The sequence below is a fragment of the Corvus kubaryi genome, unplaced genomic scaffold (assembly GCF_017639235.1).
Source record: "Corvus kubaryi isolate FWS band 111438036 unplaced genomic scaffold, C.kubaryi_AGA036_p1.0 split2-37374, whole genome shotgun sequence".
Taxonomy (NCBI): Eukaryota; Metazoa; Chordata; class Aves; order Passeriformes; family Corvidae; genus Corvus; species Corvus kubaryi.
The window spans coordinates 3148278-3163472 of NW_024582082.1; the positions used below are offsets into that span (position 1 = coordinate 3148278).

Sequence of the window (15195 nt, forward strand, 5' to 3'; positions counted from 1 at the left end):
GCCGTTGTCCCAGGAGAGACTGGTGCTCCCATTGTCTTTGTCTCTTGCAGGTGGAGGACAAAGCAGAACCTGGACTACTGCTTTTTAATGATGTATGCCCAGTCCAAAGGCATTTATTATGTGCAGGTGGGTTTGGTGCTGGTGCTGGTGGGAAGATGGATGTACCTGTGAGTTCACTGTACTGGCTCATGCCAGCTGAGAGAGAATAAAGAGCACATCCAATTGTGTGATGCAGCAGAGTGGGAGCAGGTTTTAACCACATAGGTTCAAAAGCTGGGTTTCTAAAATACTTTTAGACTTGGAAGCCTCCCACTTAGGAAAGGCAGAAATCCTTGTTTCTCTTACCTGTTAGATTGAGTGAGAAAAATCTGCTTGGAGCACCTTCCAAAATAAACTGGGTCTGTGCTAAAGCTTTCTTCTGGTCTATGGTGTGATTGCTCTGCGTAGAGAGACTGTTGCTGGGACCTGGATGGGACATTGGCACTGTGTCCTTTTGTCTTGCAGCTGGAGGATGATATTGTGGCCAAACCAAACTATCTCAGCACAATGAAGAACTTTGCCTTGCAGCAGCCCTCTGAGGAGTGGATGATCCTGGAGTTCTCTCAGCTGGGGTTCATTGGTAATGTTCTCCCCTGCTCACCCCAGTCCTATCAGGAACAAGGCACAAGAGCCTACTGGCTCTTGCCAGCACTGCATTCTTGGCCCAGGAAATTGTCCCCTCAAGATGGTAAAATACTTGGACTTGATCCCTCCCTATTTTTGCAATGACCCTTATGTTTGCACATCGGAGAAAGATCCTCACAGCTGGTACTGCTGATGCTCACTTTTAGTAAAAATAAACCTGGTGAGTGGCCCAGCCAACAGCCAAACAGCTTAGATATGACCAGTAGCTTTTAGGCTGGATGGGATCTGGATTTGCCTAAGAGTGTGCAAAAGGAAGTTTACATCAGCCCAGAACTATTTTGGGAATGGCAGTACATGGTTGCAGTAGCAGCTTGATCTGTTATTTTGGATACTAGTTTGACTGGCTTAAAACTTGTAGTTTTTGGGGCAGGAAATGGTCTGTCCTGCAGCTGGCTGTATGGTTTTCATCCTTGTTTCTCTTTACTGAATGGGAGAGTTTTAGACCTTTTGATACTGTTGTGACCTGCGAGACTGTAATGCTCTCTAATTCTGCGACGAATATTAAATCCGGAAGTGCATTAGCAGTGTCAGCAGTGCTGGTACGTAAACTGGGGCCACGTGTTGTTTCCTTTACGTAGAGAGATGGACACATCTAACCTCCATAGCCCAGTCTCCCAAGTTTTTCTTTCCCAGCTCTGATTCTTGACCATTTTATACCATAGCTCCTCTCTCTCTATCTTCTCTCTTTCTTTGTGCTGTAGGAAAAATGTTCAAGTCTCTGGATCTGAGCTTGATTGTGGAATTCATCCTGATGTTCTATAAGGACAAACCCATTGACTGGCTGCTGGATCACATCCTCTGGGTGAAAGTCTGCAACCCTGAGAAAGATGCAGTATGTAAACAATCTCTGTTGAAGGGAAATGCTCTGTTTTTGTGTGGGCAAATATATGCTTGGCTGTGCCTCCAGAGGATCTTTTCTGTGAGCTCTGGTGTTAACTGACTTTGCACTGTGCCGTGCCATCCCTGTGGAGCGTGCCGCGGGGTGTCCTTGTAGATTGTGTAAGTGGAGACCTGGGAGCTCAGGCTTTTGTAGTCTGCAGCTGCCAGAAAAGGCATTATTTCTGCATCTAAGCACTAACAGGGTATTTCTCCTCCAGTCCTTGAGGACAGGAGTCATTCCCCATTCTTCTGTGTTGTTTTGCATTCCGGTGTGCTTCTCTCCCTGAAGCCATTTCCCACTCACTGACTACAACCCCAGAATAACCCTTTGACGCTGGATCCATGTGCTGTACCCACCTGGAGCACTCATGGAGACTGCCCAGAGCTCACCCCAGACGACCCAGAGCAAACCCTCCTTGCACAGTCTGGCAGAATGAAGCCAGATCATACAAAGCTCTTGTCAGGGTTTCTAGGAGGGTGCAGAGAGGTGAAAGGGGCTCTGTTTTCATGCTGCCACTCCTTTTGCAGAGCCATAAGCCCCTGTGCCCTGTGGAGGTTGTGTTTGAACTCCACCAGCAAGGGGCTAAAGCGAGTGGGAAGGGCAGAGAAGGAGTGTGTGCGGCAGCAGATGTAAGATGAGCTCAGAACCACATACTCTCCTGTCTCCTCTCTGAACATGCTGTATTTACTCAAACACTTGCTCGCCCTCCTCCCCCAGTGGAGAACAGGCAGCAGAGTCCCTGTGCAGAGCTCAGAGCCAGTGGCTTAGGACAGCCCTCGTGGTGACAGCCACATTGGGGTGACAAATGGCAGAGCAAGTGGTCATTCTGGGAATTAGTATTGTATTAATGTGCTGGGGGGATGGACCATCCTCAGGGCTCTGCAGAACTGGGGCAAGGATGTGGTTTAATGTGGCCTGATCCCTGGTAGAGGACGTGGCATCTGCTCCTGTACCCCTTGTGCAGCAGGACCAGTTTCAGGCGATGTCACTCCTGACAGTTCAAACCATGTGCTCAGGTGTGACAGAGCAATCCCCAGGCCTGTCTGGCAGCCCCACATTCTGCACCACTGTGGGCAAAGCCGAGTTGGTGGGATGCTGGGATGGAGCTGGGAATGATGCTGCTGTTTGTGCCCCCACCTTCAAAATCCTCAGCTTGAGCACTGATTAAATGCAGATCCTGCTGCGCAGGATCATCTTCTTCTTAACTCATCTGTGCTCATCTTTTCCTACCTGATGGAACCAAGGTTTTCTCAGGGGAAACCGCAAATCTCTTAAACATGTTGCCTTTTTAAAAATTAACCTACTTTCCATGTGGATTTCTGGCTCCTTTCCCCCACTGTTTGCATGATTAACTCTGCACAGCGCCCTTTCAAACATGACTTTCTCTTGTAAATCCCACTGTGCAGAATCAAATTGGTAGCAGGGAGGATTTGTCTTTTTGATTGAAAGTTTGTTTGACCTGAGCTTTTGGTAAGTGCTTTGCTCCTTCTTTTTTAACTAATTTTAGATTTACCTGGGGTAGAGCTGTGTGAAAGGATGACCTTCTTACCACCAACTGAGCTATTCCCCCTCCTGGCTTGTCTGCTAAAGAAACATTTCAGCAAATGTTTCTTTAGCAGAACAGAAAAAGGGGAGAAAGATAAATCAAGAGATGCTGTAGCTCCCTTTTCCTCTCCCCATCCAGAGTGAGATAGCCATGATGGAGTTGCATCCAGAGTTGCTGACAGCGAGTAGGGTCTGTCCCATTAGCACGGCTAGTTTTAATTTTCTAATGTAACGTGAGCTGGATTAGGGGATTATCTCTTCTGCAGCTCGCAAGGGTCATGCCTGGAATTTCCCAGCTCCTGGCCCGTGGTGAGGGCTTGGTGTGGCACCCTGTCTGTTCCAGGCATCCGGCGACGCCGTGCCCTCCGCGGGATTTCTGCTGGGTGGGAGGCTGAGAGAGCAGATGGCATTAGGGATGTGCAGGCATTTCTTTTCTTGGAAAAAGCCAAAGTTGGATAACAAATACCCTCTCCATACAGTTTTTCACCTGTATTTTTGTCCTGCTCCCCCAAACTGAGAGAAATGAGCTATTTTAAAATGTGAGTTCTCATCTCCCCACGCTCTCAGTGATTTTCCCTTTTGTCCTTTATTCCCTCTCCATCGTCTCTCTCCCTCCACTCCACGGTAAATCACTGCCAGGATCGCAGTTGCATCTCCAAGTTTATTTATGTGGTGGATAGGCGTGAAACAGCCGAGCAGCTTTGATGATGGCATGTGCTGTACATCTGCTCACAGCTCCTGCCAGCAAACTGGGAGCTGCCCATCCAGAGAGAGCCCGCACTTGGTACCTGTTCACCTGGGCTCTGAATCATCCCAGGATTACTGTACCTTCAGACATCAGGGATCCCAAGCTCTGAGTTGTAGGAAAAAGGCTTTCCCAATAAGCCAAGGGCAAAGGAGACTCAATTATCTGGCTGTCCCTTCCTGACAGTACAGAGGGGATTTGCTCAGTGCTCTAAGCTATGCTTGGCAAGGAGAAATTTGGCACTTGAACCCGGACACTGCCCAGCAGAGCCTGGGGGGTGAGTGGCCAAGAGTCACAGTCCAGTTTGTCCAGAGTGTGGTTAAAAGCCCTCTTGCCAAATTAGAGCCTAAATAACACAGAAGGGCATAGAGATGGAGGGCAGGGCTGTCTGTCATTCCCTGTGCCCTTGTCCATCCCTCTTGTGGGTCACAGTGGCCCACAGAGGTTTGAGCCTGGGGCACTGTGGGGCTGTCTCGTTTCAGAAACACTGCGACAGGCAGAAGGCAAACCTGAGGATCCGCTTCAAGCCCTCGCTCTTCCAGCATGTGGGAACCCACTCCTCCTTGGCTGGGAAGATACAGAAGCTGAAGGTGGGTACCAGCTGCCCAAGCTGCAGGTGGCCTGGCCTGCAGGCACCCAGGAACTGGCTGTCTTTGGGTGGGGACATCAGTGACAGCAGCTGGTGGCAGCTGGATTTCTGTGCAGTGGTTGTGTTTTATTCTGAGTTACAGTGAGCTCAGGTAGCTCTTGCTCCTCAGAGTGGCAGTGACATGCACCAAGAGTCACTGCGAGATTTTAAGCCTTGGAACCTGTCCTGGACACCCATCTTGAGTGCCAGCCCGTGGTCCAGGCAAGTCACTTCGAAGAATCTGCTGATGCACCTTGGAGAGGTGATTCCTGGGTTGATCTGACTTCCTTCCTACCCCACTCGGTATTCCTGGGATTTGGTGATAGGTGAGCTAGAACTCACTGCGGAAGAGCTGGAATTGTTGATGTGTGTTTCAACATGAACAAAATGCAGCTTCCCACAACTACAAGTGCAGAGCCCATGGAGACACATCCCTGGACTGTGCTGTCTGTGTGATCCCCAGGGAAATGGATGGTATGATCCAGTTTGTATCACAGTGCAGTGCTGTCAGGCCATGTAATCCAGTCATTTTATGCTATTGTCAGCCTCCCAGCCGCTTTCTCCTCAAGCGTAAGGACTGTTTCCAGAGCTCCTGGGGCAGAAACAGGCATTCAGGGACATTTGGACAATGAAGGGCTCCTTGGTGTGCTGGATCAGAGCACAGAGCAGGGGTGTTTCTCTGAGCTGGCTCTCCTGAAGCTGTGTCCTGGGATCCAGTCAGATATTCCCCTGCCTAATGCCTTCCCCAAATTACTTCCATCTCTCATCCTTCTGTGCCCAGCAAATCACAAAATTTTAATTTGCAGTGCCTTGTAGCTGGGGCCCTCACGGGCCAGAGCAGCTCATGGCCCTTCTCTGCCCTTTTGCTTTGTGCCCACGAAGGACAAGGACTTTGGAAAACAGGCACTGCGGAAAGAGCATGTCAACCCTCCTGCTGAGGTGAGCACCAGCCTGAAAACCTACCAGCACTTCACCTTGGAGAAGGCTTACCTGCGGGAGGACTTCTTCTGGGCCTTCACTCCCACTGCTGGAGACTTCATCCGATTCCGATTCTTCAAACCGCTCCGTATCGAAAGGCCAGTGCTTGGGGGGTCAGCAGGGGGGTGTGGGGACACCCCAGAGCACTTGGAGACACTTGACTTTTGCTCTCCTGGCAATTTAAATCAAATTCCTTGCCTGTCTCCTGCTTGGCTGCCCGGGAGGAGAGAGCAGTGCTCTTCTAAGGGAAGGACAATTTCACCGTTTCTCAGTGGGGCCACCTTTGCCAGAGCCCTTTGCTTTCCTGCACTTGTGAGCAGTCCATGGTTTCACTAATCTGGTACAGAAAGTCTCCTGCCAAATCGTGCTGTGGGCTCTTTGGGAAGGTGCCTGTTAGGTTGAGCTGTTTGATGATTCGGATGGGGTGAAAGCCATCATGTGCCCCCGCGCTCAGTGTGCCTTTCCCTGGATTTGGTCTCTGTCACAGGTTCTTCTTCCGCAGCGGGAACATCGAGCACCCAGAAGACAAACTCTTCAACACGACCGTGGAGGTTCTGCCGTTTGACGTAAGGGTTTGATTGAGACTTGAGGTGAGGGTGGAGTGGGAAGCAAAAGCAGCTTGAGAGAAGGGAACTGCTTAAAGCCATCAGGAAAATCTTTACAAGATTCGAGTGCCTCTTTGAGGTGCTGGCAGGGAGCCAGGGGGTCATGCCTGGTGTGATGCCACCTCGGGAGCGAGGTGCTTTGCTGAGCACGTCTGTGTGAGCTATCCCTGCCTGCAGAGGGGATGCTCCAATGGGTGGGATGACTGCAGAGGAGGGGATGGAGCCAGAATGGTGCAGTGGAAGCAGCAGCATGAGGACTGCAAATGTCCTCTTTTTTGGGCATGTGTCTCAGGGTGCCAGGTATGGGACGAGATGCCAGGGTTTGCTGGCAAGGACAGTTCTGGGGTTGCTACTTTGCCTTGGGACTTTTGGGTGACTCTTGCCTCTGGCCTTGCACAAAACTCCTCTCCTTCTGCAGAGCCTGCAGTCAGATAAGGAAGCCTTGCAGGAGGGAAGAGGCGCAGTCGTCAAATACCGCAGGACAGCGGATGGCTACATCCAGATAGGTACAGCGGGGTGTCAGGTGGTAAAGTGCCTGCTGGCTTTGATAACACAGCCCATGTCCTCACCTGCACATCAGTCAAGAACCTTAGAGCTGTTTGCTTGGCAAAGAGTAATTTCTGCTTGCCAGGAGCCAGGCTGGAACAGGATTTAATTGTCATTGTCTCCTCTCCTACACTGCCCTCCCTCTCAGACCAGGTTGTCCTCCTCAGATAGTTTACAGTCCTGCATTTCTGCCAGTCTCTGCTCAGAGCTGGGAGCAAATGATGCAGATTATCCATTTGCTTAAGATGGGGTTAAAAACCTCCACCAGGGGCAGTTTTTCAGTCTGTGTACTCACAGCACTTGCAGGTCAAACTTTGTCTCCTGCCACCTGAGCTTGTTTTAGTGCTTGCCCTGCCCTTGTACAAGAAGGAGCAATTGCAGCCTCCAGAGACCTGCCAGTGTGTGGTACAGCCCTGGTGTCCCTGCTAAGATGTCTTTTTTTTATTAAGTAGACAAATAAAAGAAAAATTTCCTGGTACATGTAGTGTTTTGCCATTTTCTTATTCCTCTGCATGCTGGCTGGTTTCTCCCAGTTGCATTTTCAAAAAAAAACCAAATCACACGCAAAAAGTGTGTCAGGCCACTCTGTCCCCTTTCGCACAGCAGCAATATCTAGCCAAATACTCCCCATTTTGTTTTGTTTACCTGATTTTTGTTCTCCAAAGTGTGGTATTTTGCACTGTATTGCCATCCACGCTGCTGGTTTTTAGCCTGTCTTGTGTTGGGGAGTGGCAGGCAGGGGCTGCTGGGGCTGTTGGTGGTGCCCCTCAGGGAGAGGGGAAGGTGAAGGGGCAATGCCAGAGGACCATCCCTGCGTCAGCCACATGCTCTCCCCACCAGGCTCATTCTCCAAGGGCATCGCAGAGGGCGAGGTGGACCCATATTTCGGGCCGCTGGAGGCCATCAGGCTGTCCATCCAGACCGACTCCCCGGTGTGGATCATCCTGAGCGAGGTAAGCCGAGCTCCCTCAGCACCTGCCCAGCCCTGCCCTGCTCATCGCTCTCATCCCATCCCTCTCTTCTTTCAGATTTTTATCAAAAAAGCAGAGTGAAACATGTATGAGGCAGAATGGACACACTCCTGGATCCCTGGTCCTGCTCCCTCCCTCCTGTTCCCTCCTCCCCACGGCGCCTTGCCCGGACCAGGACAGCGCAGGGCCGGCTGCCGGAGGCAGCACTCGCCGCCAGACTGCAGCAAAGCTGCTGCTCGGCCGGCCCCACCATCCCCAGCGGGGCTGCAGGGCCAGGACGGGCATCGACTTCTCCTGAAGAGGAGCAAAAAGCAGAACCCAACCCCCTGTGCAGAGGGGTGGCTTTGCTCCGCTCCCTCGGCCCCTCAGGGTGCCGGCTGCCGCTCGGGACACACGGACACGGGACAGTTTGGGGTCGGGATGAGCTTTAGCGAGCGTGGGGACAAAAAGCACCTTCAGCCCTGGACAGGGCAGTCTTTGGCTGTATTTGGGGACAGAGCAGGTCACACTGAGTCCTGCCAGCTGACCCCGCTGGCGCGCTAGGATGGAGGCGGCAGGGACCAAGGTCTGCCTTGCCCTCTCCCAGGCAACAGTCCTGGCCACAGCTGAGGATTAAGTGAGGGCAAAGACTGACCCTCCTTCAGCAGAGGAGGAATGAATTCAAAGGGGTTGGAGCTATGATTATGGCAGGGAAAACAAAAAATAAAATACGCCACACTGTGCCTGCCAGCATTGAACACAGCCCCTTAACTCATGGTGAAGTCTCCAGTGTCTTCATGCCTTGAAATTGAGTGCAGAAACTGTCTTTTTTAAAATAACTATTTCAGTTATTGATTGATGTGGGTTTTTTGGGGAAGAAAAAAAAAAATAGCAGAAGTAGCCCAGTTCAAAAATAGTAGGGATTAGTGTAAATCCCAATGTCCTTTCAGCTATACACTGGAATGCATTATACTACTTTAATGTGCTGTATTTTTTATTATTGGATACATTTGATTTTTTCAAGTACATCTCTCTATATAAATATATAAAATAATGTGCACTGTAATAAAAGCTAAATTTAAACCTTTGGTGCAGCAGTGAGAGTCACTTGCAGCAGGGCTGCTTTAGGCTTCTGCAAACCCCAGGTTCACAGTGGAGGGTGTAATCCAGGGAGGGCAAAGTACTACTGCAGGATGGGTAAGTGAAGATAAGTGAGGCTGGGGCAAGGTAAAGGTCATTCAATCAATGCCAAACACAGACTTTAGTATTTGGACTAGGGTCAGGCTTTTCTCCCAATATTTGGATGTGGTTTTAGGCAAGCTTACCCATCCTTTTCAGTTAGTCACAGCAGCTTTTCCTATAAACACAGTCCCCAACTCAGATATTCTCACAGCAGTCTCTGAGCACCTTTGACAATTACAGGTGATTTCTAGTGAGAAAAATAATTTATTTTTGTATATCCATGGTGTGATTCTTCAACATAGATCATTACAGCAGTAAGGAGGAGAGACGACAGCATGTGGGTCGATCTGTGCTCCATGAAGCAGAGCCAGAGGCATTTTAGAGCAGACAGTGCTACAAAGCTCAGCGGTGAAGCTCCTCAGCAGGAGCAGGGGCTGGAAAGCACTTGCTTTCTAGAAGGGAAATTATCTCTGAAGAGCAGAGGAGTGCCAGCATCCACCTCCCTTCAGAGGGGAGCACAGAGACAGGGAAATAGTCTCTCTCTGATGGTGCCACATGACTGGCTCCCCTGTGCCAGGGGCAAACAGTGGTTTTTGGGAGAGCTGTGGCCCCTCTCACCAGGCACTGCGTAGCTGGAGAGGCCAGGCCAGTGCTGACATCCATGAGGAGGAGCTGGGCCACAGGAAGTGTGCCAGGAGCCCGGCCAGCGCCAGACCCAGGAGCAGCCAGAGCAGCCAGGCACTGGCGTACAGTGGTGCCAGCCTGAGTGGGAGAGAACCCTGTCAGGCACTGCCAGCCCAGCCAGGGCACAAGGCACACTGGCAGGGCTGAGCATCCCCACCCTCCTTTGAGACAGGGAAGAGGTGGCACAGCCATGAGCACATGGGGGCAGGAGAGGAGGAGGAGGAGGTGGTGAAAATCTGCCTGCAGTCCCACCCGTGGGAAGGAAACCTGTTCAGGGGCCACATCCTGCTCCCAGCCTCCCTGGGCTGGTTTTGGGTGCCCACGGCCCTGGTCAGGTACTCACCGTCCCTGTGCAGCCACGGTGTAGCCCTGGAAGTACTTGAGGCGGGCGTAGAGGTACAACAGCCCACATGCCGCAGTCACACCTGTGGGGAAGAGGGGAGCTGGGGATGCCTGGACACTGCTGTGTTCCAGCACTGTCACCCCAGCAGATGGGGCATGACCAGAAAACCAAACACAGAGTTATTTGGCTTTAAACCACTGTGGGAGTTTAAATGAGTTTTCTTCCTTCCCTTTTTGTAAGAGATGAACTTCTCTGCCCCACAGAGCTGCCCTGGGACTTGGGTTGGCAACGTTCGCTTAAATGATTTCTCCTCACAAGTTTCCTGTGGCAGCAACCAAATCCCCTAAACTCACTTGGTAGTGATAGACAGTGGATGAGTAACTGTTTGGGTTATGGTTTCTCATTCTGACACAGCACTGCCTCAGCTGCTGGCACCCTGGACAGCCTGACCTTGTCTAGGAGAAGCAGCATGAGGGAACAGCCAGGCTCTGGTGAAGGAGCAAGGGCTGCCAGTGCCTGCTCCTCCAGGCAGGAATGGGCTCAGCTGCTCCCAACAGGAGCTGGGGCACTTCATGGTCAATCCAGCTAAAGGGGAAATTTGTTTTCCATGAACAACAGCCTCACAAGCACAGAGAGAATGTGCCTGAGTCACAATGGGATTTAAACTGGGGTTGGGGTTTTTTTGTTTGTTTGTTTGTTCACGTGTTTTGGGTTGGAGTTCCCCCCCACATCCTTGTTACCTTGATGGAAGAAGATTCCAGCAACCCAGAGGAGTGAAATGAAGATTGGGAAGTACTCTGAGCAGTTTGCCCTGGTGAGAACCAGAGATGAGAGTTAAAATTGCCTCCTTATATGTCGGAGCATGGATAACCAAGGCTGGAGTAGGGAATGGGAAACTCACATCAGAGCTGATAAGAACCATTACTGTGCTGTGGGAAAGGAGCCTTTTCTGTGATCCAGAACACCCAATATCTGTATTTAAGAGAAAAAAAGCACCCAAACAACACACAGTGTTCACCTCTCCTGCATTCACATGGCCCTGGAATGATGAGCTGTGGCTGAGATGGAGATTTGTCTCTGCTGGACCCGCGACAGGCTCCATTCCGTACACAGCACCATCACAGACAGCTGCTGCACCGCCAGCTGCTGCGGGAGAGCCTCCATGTCAGTATTTAAGGAGCTTTCTCTTCCCCTCAGGTGAGCACAGCCCAAATTTGGGAGTGACACATGTCACATTCTAAGAAGGAGACTTCTCTCAGATAAAATTCAGCAGAAGGTGATCAGATCTGCAGCCAGGTTTTCTTCTTCCTTTTTCCTTTAGTGGCAAAAATACTGATTTTCTGCAAGAAGGCTAGGAGCTGTGCTGTTAAAGACACTGGTTTTGCTTCTCCTACATTTTACTATTCCCTAGGCAATTTAATCTTAATTTTGGCCAAAAATGAATCAACCTTTGGAGAATGGAGCCAGGCTGGGAGCTGGAAAAAGTCTGTAGAACCTTATGCTGTAAATGCAGTTTGAGCCTCAGTGAAGGGAGGCTGCCAGGTTTCTCCAAGTGAGTAGTATGTCAATACCACTTTTCCCCCTTTTTTTTTTTTTTCAATATATCAATTTATCCATTTGTGTACTATTCCACAAGGAAAAGAGGAGAAAAACCCACAAAGAAGCAATACCTTCTCAAGTCCAAGTTCCCCGAGGTCACCTTCTCTGCCAATTACAGCCAGGGCTTCCCAGAACACCACAGCCCATGGCATGACTTGGTTAACACACATTTAATAGTTAAGTATTTAATTAAAAGCCACATCAGCAGCTCCCCAGCTCACAGAGGCTGATGTCTCCAGGCAGGCTGGCCTTCCATGGCACCACAGAAGGACTGAAGCTGGTGTTTTTGTCACTCCACAAATGCTTCCTGTGCACTGGCGAGGGAACGCAGCTGCTTTGTTCGGGGTTTAGTGCTGTGCTGGAACTACCCTTCACACCAGCCCCAGCCAATTCCTTTCAATCGCTTACAAAACAGAATGACTGAGATGAAAGACAGAATCTGGTGCTTGTTGGAAGCCGAAGGGATCTGTGAACATTTCCAGTTTACCTCCAGCATTGCTCTCTCCATAGGAACAGAGCAAAAAGAAATAGCCCTCAGCAGGGCCCCACGAGTGCTGACTCTCACAGTACAATGGCTTCTGAAAGGGAAAAAATTAAAATGCTCTTGTAGCTGGTTCTGCCAGCAAAGCCCTTTGCTTCAATTCAACAGCAAAACACTACAAGAAAATGTCAGGTTATTAATAAAGCTTTGGCTGCTCTCACCATTTGGAGCCAACGGTAATATTAAATTTAATGATGCTAATCATGAATGCTCTGCACCTCCTCCATACGGCCACTAATTCATAATTTGGCTGCCTCACAATGCCAGAAGGAGAATTATCATGGATCTGCAGAAACACCCCAGCCAAAGTGCTCCAAATCAAAACTCAGACCTTTGCACACAAAGCATTGAAAGAAAAATCTAATACCAGTAGCAGTAAGTGAAAAGGTGACTTGAGGGTGACCAGTGTCTCCCGACAGTGACAGTTGACTCAAGTCTTATCTAGACAAAGTCACTACAAAAAAGTCAAAATCTTACTGAGCTCTGAAGGTCCGCTCAAATTCAGGGTGACCTGTTGTTTCAGGAGGGGAAATCCTGTACTTCCGACGGGTGTAGATCACCTGCATTGCAAAATAGGCTAAAAACAGAACACAGGAATGGTAACAGACCAGCAGTGTTTATTTAGCCAAGCTTTATCTGGCTTAGAATCAAGCAAGTGGTTAGAATAAAAGAGATAATATGATCTAGGTCCACAGTCCAGGGCTGTCACATATGACCTGTAATAAATGTGCCATTTATTTCACGTTTTGATGCCATGGAGATTTTTTGCCTTTCCTTTTATACCCCTGTTATACTTTTATACAACTTCTGTATTCCTAGTGCTTATTGCCTACATTCTTGGACTTGTTTGTTCAGCTAGAAGACTAAACATTTTAGAAGCTTCGTAGGTACAGGATAGTGTGCCCCAGACCCCAAGGTCCTCTCCAGAACACATTCTGTAAACCAAGATAGAACCATCCAGGGGAAGGTTCCTTGGGGAAGGGGGCTCATTCAAGCCTCTCATTGGAGAATTTTTGATAGATGTGCTAATTAGTAACACCTTTAATGATATACCAGATCTTTTGGGGTGTGCATTGTGGTACGCATGGAGGTGCATTCGACCTAGACATAGTGCACCTAAGGATCCTTAAAATAAATACCAAGGTAAAATCCATTTTTCCCTTCTAACCGTGTTTGACTCTTGATTTTAAGACCAGGAAAAGGCATCAGTTTAAATTCAGGTTTGGTTATCCCAGCTGAGCACCAGTGCTGGATGACACTTTGCATCATGTCATGCCCAAACAAAAAATAAAACCTTACCAAGTCCACACCGAGTCACAGAATTATTTCTTAATCTTGCCCTTTGTGTTTAGAGCATCCGTGCACCCTCAGCCAGTCTGATGGGAATGATGTGCAAAACTCTGCTATTCCTAGTGGATGCAAAGGATGGTCCACATCACAGAGCAGCATCCAAACTGTCAAGCACTGGGGTATCATTAAGTCAATTAGAGATGCTTTTAATCATGGCAATAAAAGGAAATGGGGAAGAGGGCAATTTTTTCTTGCCCCTTGCTCCTGTAGGGCAGCCCCAAGAGTCCAGCAGTTCAAGGAGCAGAGGTGCCTCCCATGCCTGCTATCAGCCTGTGCCACGTTTGAGCCAAGGCACTGACTCAGTGTCTGCTACATCAGTCCCTTGTACATTCGTAAAGGACATGGAAAGTCACTTCAAAACAATGAAAACTTGCCATATGAAGATTTGGAGTGTTTCACTATTTATTGAAATCTCCCACGGGCAATTGCTGATGCTCCAAGTGTTTTATTTAGGTGCACTACTACACTGTTGCTTTTATTGAAAACTCCTATTTACTTATAGGAGAAAACTAAATTATGAAAACAATTACTTTGGTGGCTGTGGTGGTGTCACTGAGACGCTTATGTGAGTAAAGTCCTCGCGTAGCAACATTTCCAGAGTTCACATAGAGACAAGGAGTAAGGCCTGCCTTGGGGACTGTCTTATTGTAACAAAGATAAAAGCAGAACAGCAGGATAGAGAAGGGGAAGTAGGAACAGATGTTCCAAGATTAGAGGAAAGACATGTGCCTGCAGAAAAGCATTAGAACATACGTAGAAGGGCATTAGAAATGTAAATAATCTGATGCTCTGTGACTTGTGTATCACAAGGCTTTAGTAACATAAATACCAACAGTCATTCCTTTAAAGACACATTTAAGAACAATTAAGCACGTTCTAGCGTCTTCCACGGTGACCCAGCCCTAAACAAAAGGTGCTGACAGAGCAGGGTGGGGAGAAACAAGAATGCTCCCCCCTCTTGGGTTCATTTGTAGAGCACTGGTCACGGGTGAGGGTGTTCTCCTTCCCCAGAGGTCCAGCGGGACATGACCCAGCATTCCCTCTCTGTATCCAGAGAGATGTAACACGCAACTGGAATTCAGCAGCTGCTGGCAGAGCTCTGGGAATAAGATGAAACCATGACTCATCCTGTTACCTCCTCACCTCAGGTAATCACCTCTCCTCCTCCCTGATGCTCTCAGGGTCTCATCCCGGTCTCCTCTCCAGAAATGGACTGAGCTGAAGTTACAGCATCATGAGCAGCTCTGCTTGTGGCATAAGCCAAACTGCACTGGGCAATGCTCTTCATCCTGCTTTGTGCCATCTGCAGCTTTCCTAGCATAGGATTCTTGTGACTGATGAGTGAGGTAAGAGTCATTTCAGATCAAACCTCTCCATCAGCTCTACAATTAGCATCTTGCTTCTACACAGGGGTTAATATTCAGACAAGTCCTACCCAGATCCCTGACACTTAGGGATGGGTAACATACAAAATAACCACCCAAGAGGAGCAGGAGCCTTTTGGAGGATGGCTGGCTGTTCCCCAAACCTGGTGTAACGGTGAAGCACTAAGGATGAAGAATCAGTCCCCAGAAGCATTTCTCAGAATGAGGCGTTGAAAAAACCCACACTGCATGAGCCTTCTCAACACAGACTTTTAGAAAAAAGTGTTCAATCTACTCTGCAGGACCCTTCAAACTATTTTTTTTTGTGATTCATGTCTCGAGGTTAATCACCTGTGTGGATTCCCATGTGGCTTAGGGGCTCAGCTCTCCCTGAACTTTGCTCCTCAGCGGAAATATTCTTCATTCTCTATTTGATTATGTCCACAAACTTGTCAAATCATATCACAGCTGCTATCTGCCACATTTGGGTGAACCTGGCAAACAAGCCCTGTGGGGCCTGACAGTGACATTGCATATGTTTTCTTTCCTTTGAAGCCATAAAATAAAGGGG

The 15195-nt window shown here is 49.0% G+C and overlaps 2 protein-coding genes across 5 annotated transcripts in view; one reads left to right on the forward strand and one right to left on the reverse strand.

Moving 5' to 3' along the window:
* Window positions 1-8644, forward strand: part of LOC121658041 (alpha-1,3-mannosyl-glycoprotein 4-beta-N-acetylglucosaminyltransferase B) — a 51279-nt gene extending 42635 nt beyond the window's left edge. For 3 of the 4 annotated variants that reach the window (XM_042014423.1, XM_042014420.1, XM_042014421.1), the window contains 10 exons: window positions 51-126; window positions 505-619; window positions 1386-1516; window positions 4337-4444; window positions 4613-4744; window positions 5365-5558; window positions 5948-6026; window positions 6484-6571; window positions 7452-7564; window positions 7640-8644. In XM_042014423.1, coding sequence (XP_041870357.1) covers window positions 51-126; window positions 505-619; window positions 1386-1516; window positions 4337-4444; window positions 4613-4744; window positions 5365-5558; window positions 5948-6026; window positions 6484-6571; window positions 7452-7564; window positions 7640-7663 — 1060 coding nt within the window. In that variant the 3' untranslated portion in view covers window positions 7664-8644. The remainder of the gene's footprint in view (window positions 1-50; window positions 127-504; window positions 620-1385; window positions 1517-4336; window positions 4445-4612; window positions 4745-5364; window positions 5559-5947; window positions 6027-6483; window positions 6572-7451; window positions 7565-7639) is intronic. The other variant, XM_042014422.1, reaches the window with a different exon arrangement.
* The window catches only part of LOC121658042 (leukotriene C4 synthase-like), a 10877-nt gene continuing 4174 nt past the window's right edge, over window positions 8493-15195 (reverse strand). The window contains exons 2-5 of the mRNA XM_042014425.1: window positions 12388-12487; window positions 10511-10581; window positions 9771-9852; window positions 8493-9505 (exon numbers count right to left, since the gene is read on the reverse strand). Coding sequence (XP_041870359.1) covers window positions 9358-9505; window positions 9771-9852; window positions 10511-10581; window positions 12388-12487 — 401 coding nt within the window. The 3' untranslated portion in view covers window positions 8493-9357. The remainder of the gene's footprint in view (window positions 9506-9770; window positions 9853-10510; window positions 10582-12387; window positions 12488-15195) is intronic.